Source organism: Crocodylus siamensis, chromosome 10, assembly GCF_052110815.1.
Source record: "Crocodylus siamensis isolate JL-2025a chromosome 10, ASM5211081v1, whole genome shotgun sequence".
In the NCBI taxonomy this organism is placed as follows: domain Eukaryota; kingdom Metazoa; phylum Chordata; order Crocodylia; family Crocodylidae; genus Crocodylus; species Crocodylus siamensis.
The window spans coordinates 36,509,301-36,534,012 of NC_143404.1; the positions used below are offsets into that span (position 1 = coordinate 36,509,301).

Below are 24,712 nucleotides of genomic sequence, written 5' to 3' on the forward strand. Positions count from 1 at the left end.
GCCCAGGAAAAAGCCAACCTATTAAATAGGTACTTTGCGTCAGTCTTTCATCAGTCACATGGGATGCCCATGCCTGCTATGGGACAGGGAAATCTGGGTGAGGGGGATCCCCTACCCTCCATAAATGCTGACCTCGTGAAGGAACACCTTGAGAAGCTGGATACCTTCAAGTCAGCTGGCCTGACAATCTGCACCCCAGGGTACTCAAGGAGCTGGTGAGCGTCATAGCCCAGCCCCTGGCACGGATCTTTGAAAACTCCTGGTGCTCTGGTGTAGTGCCCAAAGACTGGAAGAAGGCCAATGTGGTGCCGATCTTCAAGAAAGGGAGGAGAGTGGATCCGGCTAACTACAGGCCCATTAGCCTGACTTCTATCCTGGGGAAGATCTTAGAAAAGTTTATTAAGGAGGCCATCCTTGAGGGACTGGCCCAGGCTAACATTCTAAGGGATAGCCAGCACGGGTTTGTTGTGGGTAGGTCTTGTTTGACCAATCTCATTTCCTTCTATGACCAGGTGACCTATCACCTGGACAAGGGAGAAAAGATTGACGTCATATATCTTGACTTCAAAAAAGCTTTTGATCTGGTATCCCATGATCACCTCTTGGCCAAACTGCCCAGTTGTGGCCTTGGCTCCACCACGATCCGCTGGCTGGGAAATTGGCTCCGTGGTCGGACCCAGAGGGTTGTGATTGATGGCAGTCACTCATCGTGGTGCCCTGTGACCAGTGGGGTCCATCAAGGCTCTGTCCTGGGACCCATATTGTTCAACATCTCCATTAATGATGTGGACATTGAAGTCAGGAGTGGACTGGCCAAGTTCGCCGATGACACCAAACTTTGGGGCAAAGCATCCACGCCAGAAGATAGGCGGGTGATCCAGGCTGACCTGGACAAGCTCAGCAAATGGGCAGACGAGAACCTCATGGTGTTTAACACCGATAAATGCAAGGTTCTCCACCTTGGGAGGAAAAACCTGCAGCTTCCTTATAGGCTCGGCAGTGCTACGTTAGATAGCACTACAGAAGAAAGAGACTTGGGGGTCATCATTGACCACAAGATGAACATGAGCCTGCAATGCGATGCTGCGGCTAATAAAGCGACCAAAACGCTGGCATGCATCCATAGATGCTTCTCGAGCAAATCCCGGGACGTCATTCTCCCCTTGTACTTGGCCTTGGTGAGGCCGCAGCTGGAGTACTGCGTCCAGTTTTGGGCTCCACAATTCAAAAAGGATGTGGAGAAGCTTGAGAGAGTCCAGAGGAGAGCCACGCGCATGATCAGAGGTCAGGAAAACAGATCTTATGATGACAGGCTGAGAGACATGGGACTCTTTAGCCTGGAAAAGTGTAGGCTCAGGGGTGATCTGATGGCCACCTATAAGTTTATCAAGGGTGACCACCAGGATCTGGGGGAACGTTTGTTCACCAGAGCGCCCCAAGGGATGACGAGGTCGAATGGTCACAAACTCCTGCAAGACCGTTTTAGGCTGGACATAAGGAAGAATTTCTTTACTGTCCGAGCCCCCAAGGTCTGGAACAGTCTGCCAGCGGAGGTGGTTCAAGCACCTACATTGAACACCTTCAAGAGTAAATTGGATGCTTATCTTGCTGGGATCCTATGACCCCAGCTGACTTCCTGCCCTTTGGGCAGGGGGCTGGACTCGATCTCCCGAGGTCCCTTCCAGCCCTAATGTCTATGAAATCTATGAAACGTCTGCCCCTAGATATAGGTATTTGTTCCTCTCCTTTAAAATTAACACAATTAGAAATAAATGTCAGAAGTTAAGTGAATTTTCCTCAGGCTCTACTATTATTAAGACGCTAATCTAGGAAGAACATATTCCCCCACACCAGGGTCTTGTCATGGTGAAGTTAAGGTTAAGAAACACCTCACCAGCTTAAAGAATATACTACTTTCAAGTGTCTAACTTGAAAAAATCCTGATTAGGAAGAAAGGAAATGCAGAATGAAAGTTCTTCTACTCACACTCTCTCTCTGTTTTTCTCTAAACTTCTTTTTGAAATGCCAAAAAAGACTTTCACACCATTAAGTGCTCAGACTCTACAATGCTCAGACTCTACAATGGATACTCCAAAAAAATATCCCCAACCAGCATATTATTACACCTCAGATCAGTTCCCATTCAGAATCCTGGTCAAATATTTTACTGCATGCTATCTGAGAACCTGATTTCCAAGACTGAAGGACCATTTCTACTCCAGGGCATGCTGGGACTTAGTGTGGCTTATCACTGAAAAAAAAATCTGGCCCAACAACCAAGACAGATGTTCAATAAAATGAATTTGATTCTATTCTGCCTTCTACTTCAAGAGAATCATTAATTAAGCTTTGATCATGGATTCTTTAAAGAGAGTGATCCAAAAGATAACATTTAGCCTGGAATCAGAACAAACTGAATTGACTTTTCAGGGTTAGCAACTGTAAAAAATAAATATTAAAAAAGTAAAAACAAAACATTTTTTTTTTAAATCACCCCAGGGTAGAATTAATCTGGTGTCACTGAGAATCAATACACTGGGAACCCCATAGTGCTTCTTATCAGAGTAAAACTATGTAAAGTATTTGAAAACACAATGCTTTTATATATATACAACCAAGTCCTCCACTTTCTTCAATAGCTTTGCCTCTCCAAAGCCTGTACTAATGCATCAGATTGGTCAAACACATTCCTAGTTTAAAAAAAAATCTTCAGTCAAAATGCTAATAATTATTTAGATGTTACAAGCATTTATAAAACAAGAAACACCACCACATTTATAGCATTAATCTTTCTAAAACAGTGGAATTAACAAGTGTAAGCAAGGCCAAGAGCAGATACAGTGACACTTGTTTGTAACCACTAGATGTTTGTCAAGATGCAGTGGATAAAAGTTCTTGTTTCAACAAATTTGCACTGGCAAAGGATGTTAATCAAATGAAACTACTGCATATTTCCCATATATTTATCGTATCACTCAAACAATATAAAATGACTAAATCATTAATTACATCCAGGGTGTTCCTAAGAGACTTGGTCCATTCTACCTCACTGCATTTCAGGTGAATAAAAGTTCTAATATATTATTATCCTTTAAGATAAAAAGTATTAAATAAAATTGCACAAAAGACAAAGACTACCTCATTGAGATTTTTTTCTGAAGGTTCCACTGCCATCACCTTCATTCATTTAAAGCTTACCTCTAATTCCTTAATTTTCTCTTCTGCTGTTCTCTGTTTTTCTAAGAGCTGACTGTGAATCATTCCCTTTGACTGAAGGATAAACCTAGAGTAAAAAAAGAAAGTCAGACATTTACCACAGTCTCCAAGATTTAACCCTCACCCGCTTAAACTACCATATTTACTTAAATAAAAGATGAGTTTTTCCCTCTAGTCAGCATGGCGGGGGGGAAGCTCTCAAGCTTACATTCACATACGAGGAAACCTCACTGAGTACATTGTCTATCTTTGAACTGCTGCTAAAAGCATGTACTCAGAAATGGAAAACAACTATGAAGCTGATTAAATGCAGCTAAAACTGAACATAATTATAAAGCGCATGGCTCATCTCAGGCAAATTGAAAAAAACCCCCAAAAAACCAGGCAGTTGCAGTTGCTCCCCCTGAAGGGAATGAACACAGGGTCTACAGGTAGTGCAATACCAGGCTGGTACTCAGAAAAGCCAGAGAACACTCCAACACCCTCCTCCTGGTGCCAAAAATACTGAAGGGAACCGTGTGCATCTCAAACCTCCCCCCCCCCCCCCGCAAAAAAACAACAACAAAAAAAGACAACAGGTGAGTGTTCCCTCCACAGGGAACTGGCACTGGAAGATATTACAATACCAGTTCAGCGCCAGGAGGGCCAGAGCCAGCTCTGACACCCTCCCACAACACCACAATACCACACTTGAGTAGGGAGATGTTTTGTAGGCACACACACAGTTATAAGAAAGATGTTGGATACAGTTATGGGGGTAGAGAAGAGTCCAGGATTTAGAAAGTCCTGGCAATCCTTTAGATGTAGTAGTGGGATTCGGTCAGGCAGTCCCCTCTTGGACCCACCTAACTGGAAGCAAGTAAGTACTGGCACCGTCCTGTGATGTGCTCTACATAGACATCCCTGGACCAGCGAACAGTGTTGAACATTGTGAGATGCCACATCAGTTTGCTGTAGCAGTGGGATACGCAGCAGGCATACGCAGCAGGCATGGAGAACGCTCTCGTCGCTGGGGTCCCATGCTCCAAGTGCCCTGACAACCAGCGCCTCAACCGTCACTTCACAGCCCCAGCTCCACAGGATGTCTGCCAGCAACTGGTACTTCTCATGCTTCCTTTCACAGGCTTTAACAAAGGCTTGGTGCTGGGTCTCAAAGAGGATGGTGACATCTACCATCACAACATTTGCTGTCCTCATTGGTCACAATGATGTCCAGGAGCAGCTGACTTTCGCAGCCTAGGATGATGCAGTTGATGGATACAGACCCTGCTGAGACCAGGATGGCCTTGGCTAGTCAGTCCTGGACAGCACTGTGGCACAGCTGCCATGCTCTGGCATGGGGGAAGGTCTCTGCATCATAGCCACAGAGTCAAGGCCTTTGATCTACATTTGATCTTAGCCAAAAAAAGATCAAGATGCTGATGGGAACCTACCATAAAGAAATTAGCACAGCCCACCTGGATAAAATTTATGGTAGCATCCTTTGAGCACAGTTCTCCTGAACACCAACTCTTTTCAGGTCATGGTGAGCCACCACACTGCATATACTTCAACTTCCTCTTCACTCCTACAGTTGAGTTGCATCTTTCTTTCCCATTTCCAATAATAGCTGTTTCTTCACCAGCATTATATGTCTGGCAAACATCACCAAATTGAGCCTCAAACAGTTCACTAAGAATCCCCGTCAGCCTCTCTCAGCCTGTTGCATATAGTTACTGTGGCCCCACCTTCCGTGACATGAAGCCAGACCAGGTTTCCCTGTGCCTCATCTGCACATAAGTTTTCAGAGGATCCCAAGACTCACGGCAAGAACACCCAGTCCCAGTCATGAGTGGGTGCTAGTTAGCACATGGATCCTTTCTGGGTGGTATCTGGAGTAGCGTTAAGCTGTACCAAGTAGTGGCGTCACCATGGCTTGAAGTGTTGACGACTCTGGTGAGGCCCACCCAATGAACAACATGGTAAATCCTGAGCCTTTTGGCTTTAGACTAATATTTTGCATAGTTTATATTATGTATAAGTAGATGCCAAAGTCCGACTTAAAAGTGTGTTTATGGAGTACCTGTGCTAAAACTTGCAGCAGCTCCAGAAAAGATAAATTGCACCAGTTCTGGAAGAACTAAGTCTATGGGCTTTACATGCAAATTACTACATCTCTGTTTATTTCAGTCTTATGAAAGGCTGCAGGGGACAGAGGTGCCTCCTCCCCAAATTTATTTTCCATGCAGTATCAGTGGGTAGGGGACAAATTCAAGACAAACCTCCAGTAATTAGATTCTATACCTGGAAAATTATATCAAATTTATAATTTTTTCATATATAGAACTTAATTATTGGGGTAGTCATATTCAAATAAATACAGTACATTCATATTCAGAAGTTATTCACTCTCATCCTCTATGAGAAATATTTGAGACATCTGCTTTCAGTATAACAAAAGCAATTCCAAGTACTCAGTCAACAGGCTAAGAAAACCCAGCTATGTAATAGAGATCATCATCTACTTAAGACTGCATGGACTGTACTCAATGACAGATGAAAAACACTCTACTTTCATAGATTTCATAGACATTAGGGCTGGAAGGGACCTCGGGAGATCATCAAGTCCAGCCCCCTGCCCAAAGGGCAAGAAGTCAGCTGGGGTCATAGGATCCCAGCAAGATAAGCATCCAATTTACTCTTGAAGGTGTTCAATGTAGGTGCTTGAACCACCTCCGCTGGCAGACTGTTCCAGACCTTGGGGGCTCGGACAGTAAAGAAATTCTTCCTTATGTCCAGCCTGAAACGGTCTTGCAGGAGTTTGTGACCGTTCGACCTCGTCATCCCTTGGGGCGCTCTGGTGAACAGACGTTCCCACAGATCCTGGTGGTCACCCCTGATAAACTTATAGGTGGCCATCAGATCACCCCTGAACCTGCACTTTTCCAGGCTGAAGAGTCCCATGGCTCTCAGCCTGTCATCGTAAGATCTGTTTTCCTGACCTCTGATCATGCACGTGGCTCTCCTCTGGACTCTCTCAAGCTTCTCCACATCCTTTTTGAATTGTGGAGCCCAAAACTGGACGCAGTACTCCAGCTGCGGCCTCACCAAGGCCAAGTACAAGGGGAGAATGACGTCCCGGGATTTGCTCGAGAAGCATCTATGGATGCATGCCAGCGTTTTGGTCACTTTACTAGCCGCAGCATCGCATTGCAGGCTCATGTTCATCTTGTGGTCAATGATGACCCCCAAGTCTCTTTCTTCTGTAGTGCTAACCAACGTAGCACTGCCGAGCCTATAAGGGTGCTGCAGGTTTTTCCTCCCAAGGTGGCTCTAATCCTTTTCACCCCCCCTTGCAACACAGTTGCCAACCTCCTGTTTTTCTGGATGGCCTTAATTTTGAGAAATCACAATTTTGCAGATGAACTTTAGGCATACATTGTATAACTATTAAAATATGCCAAAAGTGTAGGGGTGCACCAATACATCAGTCCGATATTGGATTGGTACTGATACAAAGAAAATTATCTATATTGTATATCAGCCTTAAGTGGCCAATATTTGGGCCAATAAATGCCTGTGCTGTGCACAACCACAGCGCAGCATGTAAGCAGTGAAGACACAGCTCGTAGTGTGGTGAGCTATCTCCAGCTGGTAAGTGTTTTGGTTTGTTTTTGCGGGGGTTTTTTGGTTTTTGGGGGGAGAGGAGGGAGCAGATCAATGCCCTGCCACGAGGGAAGGAAGGAGGCAGGGGCAAGTGCTGCCCACTCGGGGTGGGCAGGAAGGCAACAAAGCCTCAGCTCACGCAGAGGTGCAGGATGGAGCAGGGCTTGTCCAGGGGGCACGGGAGAGGGGGAGGCAGAGGCGACTCCCACTGCTGTGCGTGGCTCATCTGCCAGCTCCCACCACTGCTGCTGTCACTTGTCCAGGAGGGCACCAGGGGGCCTGCACTCAGATCTGCATGGGGCAGGCTGGGGCTGCTCCCAGCAGAGCCTGGACGGGCAGGGCGTGGGGTGCTATAAGTGGGGGCTACAGAGAATTTCAGGGTGGCTGCAGCCCCTGCTGTAGCTCCCTCTCAGCAGCACTGGCCCCCAGCCCAGCCAGCCAAGGCTCCGCAGGGAACAGGCCCCAGATCTGCATGGGGCAGACTGGGGCCAAGGCAGTTCCCAGCAAAGCCTGGACTGGGCGGTGGTTGGCGTCACAGGGAAGGGGCTATGGTGGGGGCTGCAGTCACCCCAAAATTTGCCATAACCCCCTCATAGCCCCCAGCAGCACCACCACCCACCCCATGCCCCACCCAGGTAACCCCAGCTTTGTGAGCAACAGCCCCAGCCCCAGCCTGCCCTGCCCAGGTCAGATCTGGGAGCACATGCCCCGCCCCACCCCGCTGGATGAGTGACAGCAGCAGTGGCGGGAGCTGGCAGACAAGCCAACGGACCAGCTGTCTCCTCCTCTCCCTGCACCCCGCCAGGTGAGCCCTGCTCCATCCCATGCCCCCTAGACCAGCTGCGACTTTGTCCCCAGCCCACCCTCCCTGACTGGGCAGCACCTGCTCCTGCCCCCCTCCCTCACAGCAGGGCCTTAATTTGCCCCCCACACCCCTTCCCTCTCCCCCTGCCCCTTCTCTTCCCTCCTCCTACCACACCAGACTTACCTGCTGCAGTCAGTGCATTACATATCAGAGTGGTATCGGCCAATATGCCTTCTTAAATATTGGTTATCAGTATCGGCCTCAAAAATCCCTATCGGTACACCCCTACAAAAACGATACTTTGTTACCACTAGTATTTGGTGTTGGTCCCATCATTCTTTTATCTCACAGCAAGAGTTTGGAAAAAGGGAAAATGATTACTTTAAAAATGCAATGTGTATAATTAAGAATCATTAAAAGAAGACTTCATCCATGGGCAGCATATGTTCAAAAAGGCTGAACTCAGTTCAGTTTCAATGATAATGAGTTGGGTACTAATGTTTTTATAAACCAGTCTGATGGCTGAGATAAGTCTGTTCCAAAGGGTTCATGACTGCTGTCATAACAGACAAAATTCTGATTGTTCATGTACCTTTACTGATCTTTTATAGTTTTCCCAGCAAGTAGGCTTTAAGTGAACTTTGAACCACTACACTTTTTTAAAAATGTTCAGTTTCTTCTCCTTTTCTTATTTTAAAACTGTAGTCACAATTTTCTTATTCTTCCTTTTGACAAATTTGCAAATAAGTCATGACAATAAATTTCTTATCAATTACTCCAGTTTAGTCACAGCAATCCAATGCAGCTATCATAAGCAGTCTCTTCCCAAATTACTCTCAGTAGCATTCTGAGGAAACAGAATTGGAAACAGCTCTCAGAATAGGTTACTGACGGCTTGCAAAGAGGTAACGGATAACTGAGTTCAAATACATTTTAGGAACCTTACATAACTTCCTTCAACCCTTCCACCCCTCATCAAAAAACGTCCAAGCAATAGATTAGCCACTTCACTACTTACAAAGTCACCCAAAAGGATTTAAAAGTAGCCCCCACAGGTCATATCAATGTATTCAAGGTCTCCCTGCAGTGCCAACTGGCATTTGGGTCCATGTCTTCATGCCAGGTAACAAGTGCTCATACTGAACAACTAAAACAAACAGCTTTAGACTAGGCAGAGCCAGATGACATTCCTCGTCTCCTGCACAAAAGTTTGACTTCAACTTGTGTCCCATGACAAATGTATATTATTAACATGTTTACGCAGGGGCTGAAAGATGCTCTTTGAACAAAAATGGGCATCCCTATGTACAGCTTGGAAAATGAATTCAAACCTAACAGCCTCAGGATTAAGGCAAGATGAAAGCTGCGTAGTACCATCAGTCCTGAAATGTATAGGAACAGAAGAGCTGAATATTATGCTTATTCTTAATATGTTGCCAATTAACAGTAAAGAGAATTTTATATTCAATTGCATTTTGCAATGCTTTTCCTGATTTTCTTACACTTACTTCCCCTTCACTGTTTTACTCCACTCTCTCACTGCTACTGTGTATTTCGTGTTTTTGAGTCCAACTGTCTTGGCCGTCTCTTACATTACCTTTCCCTATGTAATTCTGCACTACGTGGTTGTCTGTATTTTCTTTCAACTCCTTACTGGTGATTTTTTTCTAGGCTTTAAACTTCTTCTCCTTTGTCCATTATCATTAACATTTAATTTTCCACCTAAAGTTAACCAGCTTGTAGTCTACATCTTCTAGAATTTAGTTCTACTTCGTGTAGTTTTCAGAAGCTCTGCTCCTTTCTTCCCTATATACAATACTCTGAATCTTCCCAATATCTTTTTTCCTCCCAAATCTCTCTTCCTTGTATACCTTTAAAAAAAACAAAAACCAAAAAACCCACAAAATGCATTCCTTCACCTTCTGCCTTTTCCCTGCACCCTCCCACATGGCTTCATCCCAGTCCACTGGTATCATTTGCAGATAAAAATTGTTTAACAGTCAGACAATTAAGATGAAAATGAGGGTCATGTCAGCCAGGAGCAAAGCCACTGTAAAAAGCTAAGCCCAACCCCACAACCTCCAAGAAGGAAGGGTATGTTGCTGGCATTCCCATCAGGCATACTCTTCCATCTTGTCCACTCTTCTACCTTTAATACTCTCCAGCTACTGGGAATTGATATATTTTATGTTCTCTCACAACCCCTGATTGCAGGAAGATAGTATTCCTCCTCCTCCACCACCTCAGTAGGCTTTTTGGGGCACAGACAGTCGTGCCGTTCTGTGCTCATAAAGCATCTAGCACAGGGGTAGGCAACGTTTTTTGGCCAGTGCCGAAAAATACCACAATGCCTACTTTGGACAGTGCTGAAGTGCCGGCATGCCAGAAAAACTAAATGAGGGCAAGGGGTACGTGGCAGGAGGCCTTGCTTGTGCCCCTTGCCCCCCACCCTGGAGCCCAGTGCAGCTGTTTGTAGCTAGCCTGGGCTCTGGGCAGCTGCAGCAAGCAGCAGACAGACTGAAAACAGCTGTGCCGGGCTCTAGAGCCCTGGCATCAGCTCCATGCTGGTGGTGACTGCACAGGCATCTCGGGGCAGACAGCAGGGCAGCAAAGCCTGCCCCAAAGTGCCCGTGGCACATGAACAGTTGCCACCAGCATGGAGCTGATGCCAGGGCTCTGGAGCTCAGCACAGCTATTTGTAGCCTGCCCACTGCTTGTGTTGCAGCTGCCCAGGGCCCAGGCTGGCTACAAACAGTTGCGCAGACTCCAGAGCCCAGTCACCAGCTCTGTGCCAGGAGTGTGGGAGAGACTGGGGTTCCACTGCCTCAGGCCCCTCCCCCACTGCCAGCTCCAAGGTACACCTGCACACACCAGTATGAAGCTGATGCCGGGGCTCCAGAGCCCGGCACAGCTGTTTGACCCTCCTGGCTGCAGCCAGCCCCAACTCTGGGTAGCTGCTGCCAGCCAGGAACCCAGGCTCCTCCCAGCAGACAGCTGGGATGCTGCAAGCCCTGATAGGAGCAGCCCAGGCTGCGTCGCTGGCAGCAACTACCCAGAACCAGGGCTGGCTATGGCATGCCAAGCAAAATGGCCCTGCGTGCCATGCTTGGAATGCATGCCAGGGGTTGCTGACCCCTGATCTAGCAAAATGAGGTCCCGGTACACAACTAGGGGCATTTCAGTGTTGCTACAACATAAATGATTTCTCCTGCATGCAGTTGGTTTCTGACTTCCTCTCTCGTTATGGGTACATCTCCACTTCCTTGCCTATTGTACGATATGCATGGGTTAGGGAACAGTGGAGTTGGATTTTCTAAAAGGAAAGCTTCAGTACCTGTTACATCTGCTGAAAAGCTGGGGTATCAAACTTACCAAGGGCCCCAGACGGGAGTTTCTGTGGGCCAGATGCAACCCAGGGCCTGAGGTCTGCTGCTACAGCCACTGCAGCAGTGACATATGGTCCTGTGATGGCGGGGATGATGCAGGATCCAGCAGGAGCCATAGTACAGGGTCTGGCAGGAGTTCAGGGTCCAACAGCAGCAAGCTAAGCTTACTGCTGACAGCCATACCCAGAAGTGTCAAAGGGCCCAACTTCTAGTGCCCTCAAGTAGCCTAGTAGACTAGATAAAGGTGCTGGGCAGGACAAATCTGACCACAAGCCATATATTTGACACCACTGCTGTAAACTGCCTTCCCAAGTTAAAGGGACCCCGATCTTCATCTGGTTTCACTGTTGCCCGGTGGCCAAATCTCTGAATCCGAATAGAATCAGAGGACCCTATAATCTCTCTGAATTGAATCAGAACTCTCCAATGTGAACACTGACACAGCTTTAAAAGTTTTTTCTACATACCTCTAGGTAGCAGGGGCTCATGAATGTTGTGATGCTGGGGTGCTTGAAGCGTCCCACAGAAGTGCAGGGGGCTCCCCAACGCGCTCAGCAGCAGATCCAGAAATGGACCAGAAGCACTTCCAGTCCACTTCTGGGTCCCGTGGCCTCCCCCCCAGCTCAGTGACTGGTGCCTCCTGGGTCTGAGGGGTGGGAACCTGAGGTCCCCCTGCACCCAATCACCAAGTGCACTCCCCAGCACACCCAGAAGTAGACCGCAAGTATTTCTGGTCCGCTTCCAGGTTCGCCACGGAGCACACAGAGGCGGCCCCCGCCCCCACTCCTGTGGGACATTCTATCCGCCCCAGCTTCGCAGAGATCACGAGTTGCACTGGTACCTCAAAGTATGTAGAAAAAGTGAAATCCAAATCAATGAACTAAATCACTGTCCCTGGTTCAGGCCAAATCCAAATCAAACAGGGCTCGCTGTACACACCCCTACTGCCCACTGTTCTGAACAGCAAAATAAACTGACATGATTCTGGTTAAGTTTTACTGTGCAGCAACTTGACAAAATCTGCAATCAGTTCCAGCACCACTGAAGCTGTTCACGCAGACTTCAGAAGACTACAGAACATTACCTTTATTTTAAAAAGATCTTCCAGATGGGACATTTTCCCTCTTGAATAAAAGCTTATCTTCTGCATACATCAACAGCAGTCAGTTGGAAAAAAAAATATCTTCCCTTTGCACGCCCTTCCATGAGCCAGAGCCCAAGGCTAGACTGGCCACTCTCAAATGCAGTGTAACTAATGAAAGCAATGAGACTTTAAAGCTAGAAACTACATTGACTTTTAGCCACCTAAATCACTGGCTTCATTTTCAGAAGTGCCAGAGTTTCAGTTTTACTAATTTATTTAGCACCCCCCACAACTAGCTATGGAATTTTCACCCAGCTATGGAAACAGGATGTTTCTGCCAGTCATTGGAAGAGGCAGGGAGGCCTACTTTGTGCAGTCAAAAAACAGGTAGTATACCACAAAAGCAGGATATTTTTAATAAACACAATTCAGCAATGTTAGCCCAACTTTAGAAATATTACTGAATGTAGCCAATACCTTAGCTCAGGGGTCAGAAACCTTTTGCTGGTGCAAGCCAGAGCTCGTGACCCAACTGCTGCAGCAAACCAACCACCTATTACAAGACCCCAAGTCTCTGCCTCTCCCAAATGGCCAGCTGCCTTCTCACTGCAGATTCTTGGCCCATTTGCAGTGCAGGTAAATCAAGACATGGCAGAGTATCAGGCTCTGCAAGAGGATAACACTGCAGATGGGACAGGTGGCACAGTACAGCTCCATGCCACCACTCCTGGGAGCTAGATCTGACCTCTTCATGGGCAAGACTGGGTCCACAAACCGTAGGTTGCCAACCCCTGCCCCAACTAGAATGGTAGTTCATTGTTGAGTATGGGAGAAATTAGACACTTATGTTTTCCTGTGGTACATACTATAGTAGATTACACACAATTTTATTTCTGTTACATGTCAGTATTAAATCCATTGAATCTGAGTTTGTCAAAAGAACCTGGAAGGTCTGGGATAGGTGCTTTCTTTGGCATACATCCAAATAAAATAAAGTATTTTGAATGTGGCACAGAGTGTATGAAGTTACCGACTACCAGCTGATACTGCAGAGACTTGAACCCTTAAAGCAGTGTTTCTCAACCCATGGGCTGCAAGAAAAGGTAGCAAACAAACTTTTAAAATGGATTCTCCTTTAAAGGAAATAAAAAACGTAGGATATTGTTGCTTTTCCCTTGCAGGCTGGCAGAGTTCCAGTCTGCAAGGGGCTGTTTGGGACCCCAATGCCCCACACAACCCCCTCTACCCCACACGCTGGGTGTGGGAGTGAGGAGCAATGGATCAGGACTGGCCATCAATGTTTACAAATGGGTCCCAATACAAAAAAAGGTTGAGAACTACTGCCTTAGGACATCCATTTCTACCCAGCATACAAAGGACTACTCTGAGACATTTAAAAGGGAGGAAAAGATCTACAGCTCACATAATCTGTCAACTTTCATTCAACTGAAGTCCACTGCCCCTAGAGGTGCATTGATATGTCGATCTGATATCAGAAAGATATAAAGAAAATTGTCTGCATCAGAAATCAGCTTAATGTGGCTGATAATTTGGTCAAAAAATGGCTCGTATGTAGCCACAGTGCAGCACGTAGGCAGCAAGCAGCACAACCCAGCAGCCTGGAGAGCTGTGTGAAGCTGGTAAATCTGATGTGGTGGAAGGGAAGAGGAGAGATGGGAAAGGGAAAGAGAAAGGGAGGGAGTGGGGGGCAGATCAAGACCCCCGCGGTGAGGGAGTGGGACTGAGGTTGGGGCTGCCCAGCCAGGGTGGGACAGGCGTGGGATGGAGCCACTATAACAGCAATTGGTTTGTTCCTTCAGCTATGAAGTTGAATGAGCAAAACTAACTGAACTGACATGAACTGGATAAAAGGAGGCAATTAATAAGCTTCCCCTACATACAGAGCCCAAGAGTTATTAATTTAAACTGTGAGGCTTTTTAAGTGCCCAACAATGTAGAAAGCTGTATAAATCCCAGATCAATGCCAACCTCTGCTCCACAGAGTTTTTTTTAAATTTTGACATGGATTAACTGGGAACTGGAATGAAGCCAAACTCATTTCACTTCTTTCTTCCAAGGCAAAAAACTGTTCACCCCCAACAAGCAGAGCAACAGAAACTGTCTTTTGAACTGATGCCTTCTGAATGTTGTAACCAAATAGCATGAAACCACCTCCCAGGAAAAAATATGAATTGCCTCTTTCAGCTTTATGTGCTGTTAACTGTAAAGCTTAATCATGATCTTGTCAGCATTGATCAACTTTTCACTGATACCACCAGCGCAAGTAGTATTTATCTGATATAGTTGGACAGATTCAACAATTCCTGACATCCTGTTCTTTTGAAAGAATGGTCCATAAAACTAAGGTTGCAAGTTTTGAATGTAAGAACAGTCAAATATCAAATATTATATTATTTATATAACTTTAGTTTTATGGACCATTCTTTCAAAAGAACAGGATGTCAAGAATTGTTGAATCTGCCCAACTATATCAGATGAATACTACCTGTGCTGGTGGTACCAGTGAAAAGTTAATCAATGTTGACAAGAGATGTTTTAGATACATTAAGTGCTCCCTAATGTCCTTAAAAACTGGGGTAAAAAACAAGTTATAGTCTACCAAGACAAATCAGGCTCTTCTGTTACAATTTGTGAGATTCTGTTGAGAATTAACCAGAATTGAAGCTGCCAGAAAAAAAAGACAGCTCTTCCAAAAGGTTCTGACTAAGCCTCTTTAATGTGCTCCAATCTCCTAATGATTGCAGGCTCTGAAGTTTATGGGGGGTGGAAAAAAGCAAAGTACCAAGCAGCAGAAGAAAGATAACCTCTCTCTTCCCAAAAAATGCTTTAACATTTTTTGAGTGATTTTTATTTTCCTCATAATAACCCTCTGCTGGTCCCCAACTACAGACTTTATTCAAGGTGCAGCAAGCAATTTATTTTCCCTTAAGAGTCCAGATACTTGTACTCCTGTAGAGAGCACTACAATATCCTCTCCTTCCAAAGGAGTCTTCAGACTCCTACTACTGGTCAGCAACTTTGTCAGCTCCATCACCTGTCAGCTTCTTTGGTGTCACACAACACACCCAGTCATGTTTACACAGGGTAACCAATTCCATTAACTCACAACTTGTTTATACCAAATACATGTACTATATTTGACTTCAAAACACGGTATTCATTTAAAAATATTTGATCGGTTGCTGGATGAGGTTATGGAGATACTTGTTCACCACAACTTAAAGAAGCAGTATATTATGACATATAAGTTATTAAAGGAGGAGCTCTAGTGATGCGTCTAGTAAATAGGGGTTTTTTTAACATTTTCCATTATGAGCCCCTGTTTTCTGTTACTTAAAATTTTGTCAAATTAACCATTCAGGCTGACATTTTCCATGGCAGGAAAATGTCATATTACACATACATACAGTACTGAAAGTGTGTGTGCGCGCATGTGTGTGAGATACACACACACACATATACACTTTCAGTACAATACACTTTTTTTTTTTTTCTTTTTACTGGTATGAGTACAAGTAGTGTTCAGCTGAAATAGTTGAACAGATTAATCAATTCCTGATGTTTTATTCATTTAAAAGAATGGTCCATAAAGCTCAGGTAGCAAATTTTGAATGCAAAAGATATATCAATGTAAAATGCATCAAAAATAAAATAAAAATATTATAAACAATAATGTAAAAATCTCTATCTCTGTATAGATATCTATATCTCTATCTCTGTATATGAAATACCTTGAACTAATTTTACTTCATTATATATACTATAATGAAGTGTGTATATATATATATATATATATATATATATAAAATAATGAAGTAAAATTAGTTCAAGGTATTTCTTATGAAGAAACATGTTGTTCAACAAGTGTTAACAATCCTTGCTACCATTTCTTTGATAAGCTCTAATGCCTCCAAGGTTTACACTTGAATTTAGCAATGGATTGCACCAATTTCACATTCTTTTTTCCAGCGAGGGAGAATTTGGCCAGGTTCTAAACTTGTAAAAATTGCCATTTGTACATGCTCAGTAAAACATATTTGTGGCTAAGATCTGAATATTTCATCTGCACTGAGCATGCTGCAGTCCAGCATAACATTAGGGATTTGGGTCAATGCAACAATTTCTACTCTCACTGGGTGAGGGGAAGGCAGACATTAAAAATAAGGAGACAGGGGGCAGGCTTGTGAAAACTCCTTCTACTGTGTGGGAAAGCTCCTCTACTTAAATAACTTGGGGGGAAGCTATGGGTGCCGAAGCGACACAGGGTTCTAAATTGGCATTAATAATTCTGTACACCTCACCCCTGATCATTAGGTGTGACATGTTTCCCACCTTTGGCCATAGGAAAAAAATTCACGACCCCATTTTACAGATGAGGTAGCTGAATAGAGCATCATCTGCTGGAGCTGTGTATAGAAGCAGACAGCTTAGAATCATAAAAAGTAGGGCTGGAAGGGACCCTGAGATGGTCATCTAGTCCAACCACTTGCTTAAAACAGAACATCCTCATCTAAGCCATCCTAAAGAAGTGTTCATCTAATGTATTCTTAAAAAGCTTCACAAAAACCTTGTCTCAACTACCAAACATAATGCCCAAAACATCATACCTACCCTGACTTGCTATAGGTAAAGCAGAGAAAATTAAGACTTTAACTTACTGCAGCTGCACACCCTGCCTACATGCTGCTGCCAAACTCAGAACTTCCTGGCACTATACAAATCAACAGTATTCCCTTCCTGTTTCTAGTACTGTAAACCACAGACTGCAAGGGGAGCAGCATAATGCAGAGCACTGTTGTATAGCATAATGGGCCAGAGCAAGGACAAGAACACAGTCCCAGTTCTCTAATATGGTGGACCCAAGATTCATGTGCTTATTAGCTTCATTGCCTTCACAAGGAATGTGCCAAATTTGTGCTTTGTTCTGCTATGTAATCACTAGGTCACATGTCACACTCCAAAGACAAGTTTAGAACTCAAGATTCCTGGCTCTAAATATTCCTCTGCTGTCTAGCAAAGTTGTGCAAGTCCCTGGCAAAATGTTCTCCCATCCCTTTTGGTAGTTGACCCCTGGAGAGGATAACAGACTAGTACTATGACCTTTTTATTTCAAGTAGGAAAGGATGTTGTTATGGAATTAAAGGATTCTGGATTCCAAATTGACCAAGGGATTGAGTGGTTCCACTTTATGACAGCTTTGGGGTTCCAATCTGATATTAATTTTTAAATTAAAAAATTACAAGCAAAATGTCACATTAAAATTATATTATGACTGCATATGAAAAACTGAGGACTGCCACAATTAACCTTAATTCAGTTCTTTTTCGAGTACCTTAATATTCTTTTAATATAGTTTTGTAAACATATGATTTGGCATGCAATGTACTATACCCTAGCATATTTATAAACAAACGCAATGTTCTAGTTCAAATGCTCAGCGTCTCACACACACACACACACAATGTTGTAGACCAAGGTTTTTCAGTAACATGAAAAGGTTGGGCTAAGTCCAGTCATGCCCTTATCTATTTAAAGATTTTTTTAATGCTGAACTTGTGCTGCCATTCAAGCTTTCAGAGTAATTCAGTATGGGATTAGCACATTTTAAGCACTGGCCAAAACCAATGGAAGTGTGGCTTCCAATGATCTGACCTTGATCCCAAAGCAATCCATCTCGACTGGAACAGAACTGTACTGTCCAAGATCACTGTCACTTAAAACAGGCCCTTTCCCCTTCCATTTAAAAATTCTAAAAATAATTTGTCTACGTAGTTTACAACATAACACTATTACGCACCAATTAAGCTTTAGTTTAACCTATTTACTGCATCTAGTTATCTATTACCCATAAATTCCAATGAATGATTAACAAACAATATAGTAACCAACTATTGCGCATGCTTTAAATAAAAACAGTTTCCACTGCCGCTCTTGTATCTAGATCTTGCTACTTTTCTAGTGTGGTTTTGTATCTCATTAAGCAGATTATGTCCTTTGATTGACGCATTTACATAACCTCACATGACGTAGAATGGATGGGAGTTACTCCTATGATTATGTCACAGGGACAGCAGATAAGAATCAGAAAATTCTCAGTACAGCTAGACTTCACTTATTTGCTGCTTGGGGAAAAATTATGCTGGAAAATATTATTTTTGTCTATAACAGGATGATGATTTACTAACAAACAACAGTTTAAAAATCTAATCCAGTGTTCCACTATTACACAGGTGGACAGGTCCTTGCACTGGGTTTAATAAACCTTTAAAAATTTTTATAAGATAGGTGTAATAACATGTGTATAATTCAATAATATCTGTGTCATCTAAGTCTGAAAGCTTCATGGCACTAACAGAGAAAGGGATTAACTATATTTTAAGTGTTCCATTTTTAATTTTGTGTGGGCAACTACAAGAGGTTAACATGCCCAAGAGGTTACCTAGATTAAATATGTGCTACTGATAAAATTTACTTACCCTTGAGGGGCTAAAAGTAAAGAACGAAACACGGTGTTCTTTACTTCTTCAAAATTATCTGTGGTATGCCAGAAACACACACCTGTCCCATTTGATAGGGAAAAAACAGTATTTGCCCTACACCTGTAACATGTTTACATTAGCTTTTACTTTTTTTGGATCTGTCAACAGCTCTAGCATATTACATTACTTCAATAAACAGAAATAGTAACACAGCTTCCAAACAGCAGTTTCTGCATTGCTAGACACTTAACTAGATGGTAGATTTATACCATTGTTCATACTTAGTTCTTTAAAAAAAGCAAGTAGTGGTACACCTCCGAGTTTGTGATAAATATAGTATGAGCAAAAATAATGATATAGTAGTTAGTCGGCTTTTAAAGGGCATTGTCCACTCTTTCTGGAGATTAGATCAAGACAGCGGTGGAATCTCAGTTTGCATTGAAAAAATAATTAGTTTGCATTTTCCTTATAATAATAAGAGTTTGAGTAAATGTTCAAGGATCTCTCTTTGGTAGAAAAGTAGAATTAACATAAAACAACATTCTTCTTTTAAAAAGAATTGCACATATTTCCTCACCGCACCACAATATTCTCCTATTTCCTCTTTTAATTTCTGTTTGAAATATGCAGACATAGGCTATCCACAGATTTTTAAGCCAAAAAAAATGCAAGAGACTGCAAGAGACATTTTAGGTAGGTTTCCAAATGTAGGCTGCGGAGTTGGAAAACTCCCTTACAAAGCAGATTTAATTCCTTTTTTGTTTGGTCAAATCAACAAGGGACATTATCAACCAGTGCTGGCTAGATGAGTGCAGGGGGATGGAATGGTGACTGGGATTATTATTAATGCTAACAGTACAGGTACACAACAACGATACCATAAGTTAAGATAGGGTGTCAACTTAGAGCACATTAGCTATTCCCTAACACAACCAAGATACATGCTCATTAATGGGTTGGCCCCTCAGTGGAAATGGAGCAAGTTATATTCCACTTACCACAACAGGAGTGTACGTGTATGGATAACAACCACAGCATAGCTAACATGCTGGAAGCTCACGCTGTAGCTTACCATGTGCCAATATGTTTAAGTAGACAAACCTTAAGATGGGGCTTCAAATTCATGCAGTCACTTAGGCTGGTTCCAGAATGTGAGGAGCTTCACAGGCTGGATATGGGAGGAGTGGTGGATCAAGTGATTACTGAAGCCATCATCTGCTTCTACCCCACAACAGGTATCCCCCAACATCGTTCCACAGCTGGGAATCTGGCAGTGGGTTCCATTGCCATTCACCCTGCCCCCAAATTCCCAGCCCTTCTAGGAGCCCTGTGTGCTGGATGAAATGAATACGCAGGCCTGATCCAACCCACAGGCTGTATCAGGGGTGCATATATACTTCAGTGCTATGGCTTGTAAAACCATATTTACACTTCTCTAGTATTAATCTGTTACTAACATCTGTCCAGGCCTTCTAAGAAAGACAATATACCCAATTTTGAAGAGAAAGGCTGTCCCTTACACCAATGCAAAAAGTGACTAGAATTTTTTGGGGCTATATATCTTCTTAAGAGCTGCACAAAGATGAAAGTGAAAAAGTGAGGTACAACTCTTCAGAAGACCAAGTCAAGTAAAACTGACAGTTTGTTTGTGAATACTAGAATGCTCCAGGTCACATAACTTTTGCTTTTATGCACATTGCTCTGGTGATAGGAAGAGAAGCAAAGTCAAGTAAAGCATCAGAGAAAGTGATAAAACAAACTTATCATAAATATAGATATAATTATGTACTCTTTTGACCCTGGAATGATGTGACATAATATCAATATGAAAGGAATGTTTAATTACAAGAGAAAACTAAGGAGTACCAAAAGTAATGCTTGTTACCTAGCAACTGAAAACAAATTATCCAGGGCTGGAATTTGTTCATGAATCTGACTGGGCGAAACTCTTTAGAAGGAATAATTTATTTACCAAAAATGCAGTTTAGGGGCAACTGAAACTTGAATTCAGGTTGACTTTAAATAGTTCTGGACAAAACAAAATAAAAATTCCCCAGAGAGCTGATTTTGGCATTTTCAGAATGAAATGTTATGATTTTTGGCTTAGATTTATGACATTAGTTTTATGAGTGTCACCCAAGTAAAGAGAAAACAGTGGTTCCATTGTATGAGATATATCCCAGTAGTTAGACCACTCTCCAAGAATGCAGAAGATATAATTCTGTCAGAATTGGAACAAGGACTTAAATCCAGGCCTCAACCTCTTACATGAGATCTCTAACTAACGGGCTTTGGAATAATGTGGGCTAGGTATCTGTTCATCTATGTTGTTGAAATTCTTCCACCCCAATATTATATTAACTGTACAAAGTATTTTTTGAGTAGGAACTGGAACTCCGGTTTTTCTCCTCACAGTAGTGTCCTAACCAACACTTTGGAGTCACTCACTCTGTCTCAAGTAAATATTAATTTACAAAAAGTGTTCTCTATAGCTCAGTATTTTTCACCACCAATCTAGAAGAACTAGGGTTAAGTGCCTGCTATAACATCAGGCAAAGAAGAGATTTTAACCTGGTGCTCAATGTGCCAAAGTGCAAGCCCAACACTTGTGGGCTACAGAGTACAAGGAAATTATTACTTCCTCCCATTTTGAGGCTGGCAGTTAAGGCTCCTTCTGAATATGACCATCAGTTCACATATTCCTTTTCCTTTTACTGAAAAGGTCCCAAACAAAACTGTTCAGTGCACAGTGGACACACACCTTGCTGAGGTCATCTGACCCAAGCAGTCTTTCCTGCTCAAGTGCAGGGGGGATGGAACCTGATGATCATCCCTTCTAGCCCCTAACATCTATGAAAACTTTAAAAAAAGGAGGGAAATGGTTTTCTAAAGCATTTTTTAGTTTTGGAACTAATAGCAAACCAAATATTAGTTATTCATACAACTCTGATCATGAACATCTAAGAAACAAGACTGAGCATTTCTCTCCACTACCAGCAATCAAGACACACCACCAAGAAGGAATATGCAAAGGACAACAGATGATATACATATTTATTCACAAGCAAAGATTTGTAAAGTCTACTTTTGACAAGAGAATATGCATTGAGTCGACAACAATTCTGCAACCCCCAGAAAACTAAGATGCACATTAAAAACTACTCAAGTTTGGGCATCGACTGGTATGCACTTGTTCCAACAAACGTGATGCTTCTGAACTGAAAATAAAGATCCAATCATGAACAGACAGACATGTTGATCCTGTGGCATGTTGTCAAGGTTGCCAAATGGCCAAAAATGGACTTCAATGCCCACTTACTTGAGAGATGTATTTATGCACAGACACTATTAGAGATCCAGGTGTATTTCCCGTAACAGAGCTGAATGTTGCCAGTCAGAAGGGAATCAAGTCTACAGTTCCTAAAGCAGAGCTGGGGCTGGGGGGGAGTGGGTGGGGGTGGGCAGGGGAAAGAGTGCATGACATTTGGTTCCAAAAATATAAAAAGTTTCCCTCAGTTCCTTGCCACTTGTGCAGCTAAGAGTTATGGGAAAAATTGAGCAACTTTTATTGTTTATTTATTTAAAAGAAGAAGGTGATTGTAGATGTCTCCAGGACTTCAGGTACAAGACTGAGTATGTCCCATTATCCTGTTTTAAAACCCTCAAAAATCTTAGACCCCATATAGCAGGATGAACACTTCAAAGTTAGAATATCACAGAAATCCCTCAAATATTTTGTACTTGTTGGAACGCAACATGGGACCCCTCTGGACCCCAATATACACATTTAGGAACTGGAGGCAAAATGAAGGGAAAGCTTTGACAGAGAAGTTGTAGAGAAACTATTCCTTTAAGGGATCTAGAAGGGCCTTAGACTGTTGATCTTCAAAGCACAAGGCACAACATCTTTAGAGTTCAAGCATTTAAAATGATAATACTGTCACTGGATCACAGCTTACCAAGATGTTTACTCTCTGTCTACTAGGTACAATTTAAATGAGTGAATTGATAGGCTGCATGCATGTCAGGCATCCAGTTTCAACCACAGTAGATTCATAGTGCCAATATATTAATCTCAAGAGTAAGCTACACAAGCACAGCACAGAAATAACGTCAGTTAGCTTACTGCCCATTTTAACCTACTGATTCTCAAGCAGGGTGACTTGAGATCATTTCAAAGGAGCATGGGACAACACACATTTAGCACTGTTAGGTGTGCAAACATGATTCATGCAATAACCCCAGAGATTTCAAATAGAAATCCATAGTGTTAAAAACATTCTAACTTGTCTTTCTGTGTTCTTGGCAACAGAAGAATGACTCATTTTCCTGTAGTCCAAAACAAGTGAAAACTAAGAGTCATCATTTTCAAAGGGGTGCCTCAAGTCTAAACAATTTGTGAACCACAGTTTTAATCACAGCAAGCATGGATTGCAAAACGCGGGACAAATTTATTTTAAGTGGGGCTGGTAGCTCCACCTAGTAAGACAAGATCTTTTAGTAAGACAATTTTTCATTACAACCCTTTATGCAGGTGTTCATAATTTTGCTAAACTTTAGAGGACTGTGCTGAAATCCTCTATCCTAAGCCTGTTCTCAAGCTGATTTGCCCATTATCTTTTCAACTAAAATAAACCAGCTAGTCCAAGAACAAATCTAAGGAAATCAACAGTATTTTACAAGTATTAATAAATTGTTGTGATCTTTTCTTCTTTAAGTCTGCATGCCCCACAGCAGGAATCTGAGGCCAATTCAGAATTAGCCTCTGTATAAAAGAGATGTCTCTTTGCTAGCTGTACAAAGTCTGCCCAAATTTGATCAGGAAATAAGCCTCTGAAAAACCATAAGTGTTGGTAGAAACTTGCTATAGCTGACCAGCTAAAATCTCTGAAGATTCCTTCTCCATTCACCACACTATCACAGCTCCTACTGCTGACTAGACTGTCCACGTGCCATCCCCAAAGAGCCAACCATGGCTCCAGCACAGGGCTTGAAGGGTTCAGAAGGATGTTCCCTATATATTGGGAAGGGTGGCATGTAAATCAATAAAACTGCTCCAAGCCAGGCACCAGAGCTTAAAAGGGAATCTTCCTCACCTATAAGCTCCATAACCCCTCTGCTGGCATGTACCCAGCCACCTGATCTGAATGAAGAGAGGGCAAAAGAGACCACAGTTAAGAAAAGGACAAGACTGGGGTAGGGTATTTGATATGACCAGGATGGTGGAAGAAAAGCACAGAGTTGTTACTGGGATTTGTAGAGGTGAAGTCTGGAAACTGGTGAATGAAATGGGGGAAGACTGCAAGCCAGCTGGTTAACAAGGAGGACCACAGACTAAATAAATAGCTAGCAAGAAAGACTGACTCACTGGACCAAAGAGACAGGAACTAGTTGGGGAGAGGGACAAAACAGGAGATAAAGGAGATGAAAAAGAAGGACAAGCAGCCAGGGAGGAAGTAAAGGGAGAATGACCACAAGCAAGCAATGGGGGAGGGAAGGAAAATTTAGATGAGAAAAAGAAACTGCAGGGAGAGAGGAGGGAGAAAAGGGTAAAGGAGATCAAATAAGTGACTAGAACTGACCAGGCAAGGAGACTGCAAAGTGAATATGTCTGAGGAGTAAAGACAGCAACAGGATAGACAAGAATAGGACTAGAAAAGGGAAGGACTGGGACTAGAAAGAAGGGACCAAGTTTTGGAGAAATGAACAGAAAAGGCTGTTTCCAACTGAGCACACTCCTTTCCAGAGCCTAGGATGGAACCAGCACTCCAGTTGCACACCCAAATGGCAAAGAATACGTTGCTTTCGTGCTGGACTGAGATAGGGAGCTGAAGCAGTAAGACTGGAACCTGCCAAACAGACTGGAACTGTGACAAGGTGCCAGGGCTGAGGAAAAAGACAGACTGGGATAAACAGGTTAAGGAAGCACAGGGAGGATCAGGGCAAAGTAGACCACAGCCTTTCCAGAACGGAACCCAGGATTCATGAGCCCCACCACTGCTCTCACTAAAATGCTTGTCCACATAAAGCAGGGGCAGTCAACCAGCAGCGCACATGCCACAAATGACACAAAGCA

The 24,712-nt window shown here is 43.2% G+C and overlaps 1 protein-coding gene across 1 annotated transcript in view; it reads right to left on the minus strand.

Annotated features, from left to right (window-relative positions):
* The window catches only part of PFDN1 (prefoldin subunit 1), a 61,996-nt gene that overhangs the window by 27,461 nt on the left and 9,823 nt on the right, over positions 1 to 24,712 (minus strand). Inside the window, exon 3 of the mRNA XM_090020523.1 lies at positions 3,199 to 3,283. Within this exon, the coding sequence (XP_089876649.1) occupies positions 3,199 to 3,283 (85 nt within the window). The remainder of the gene's footprint in view (positions 1 to 3,198; positions 3,284 to 24,712) is intronic.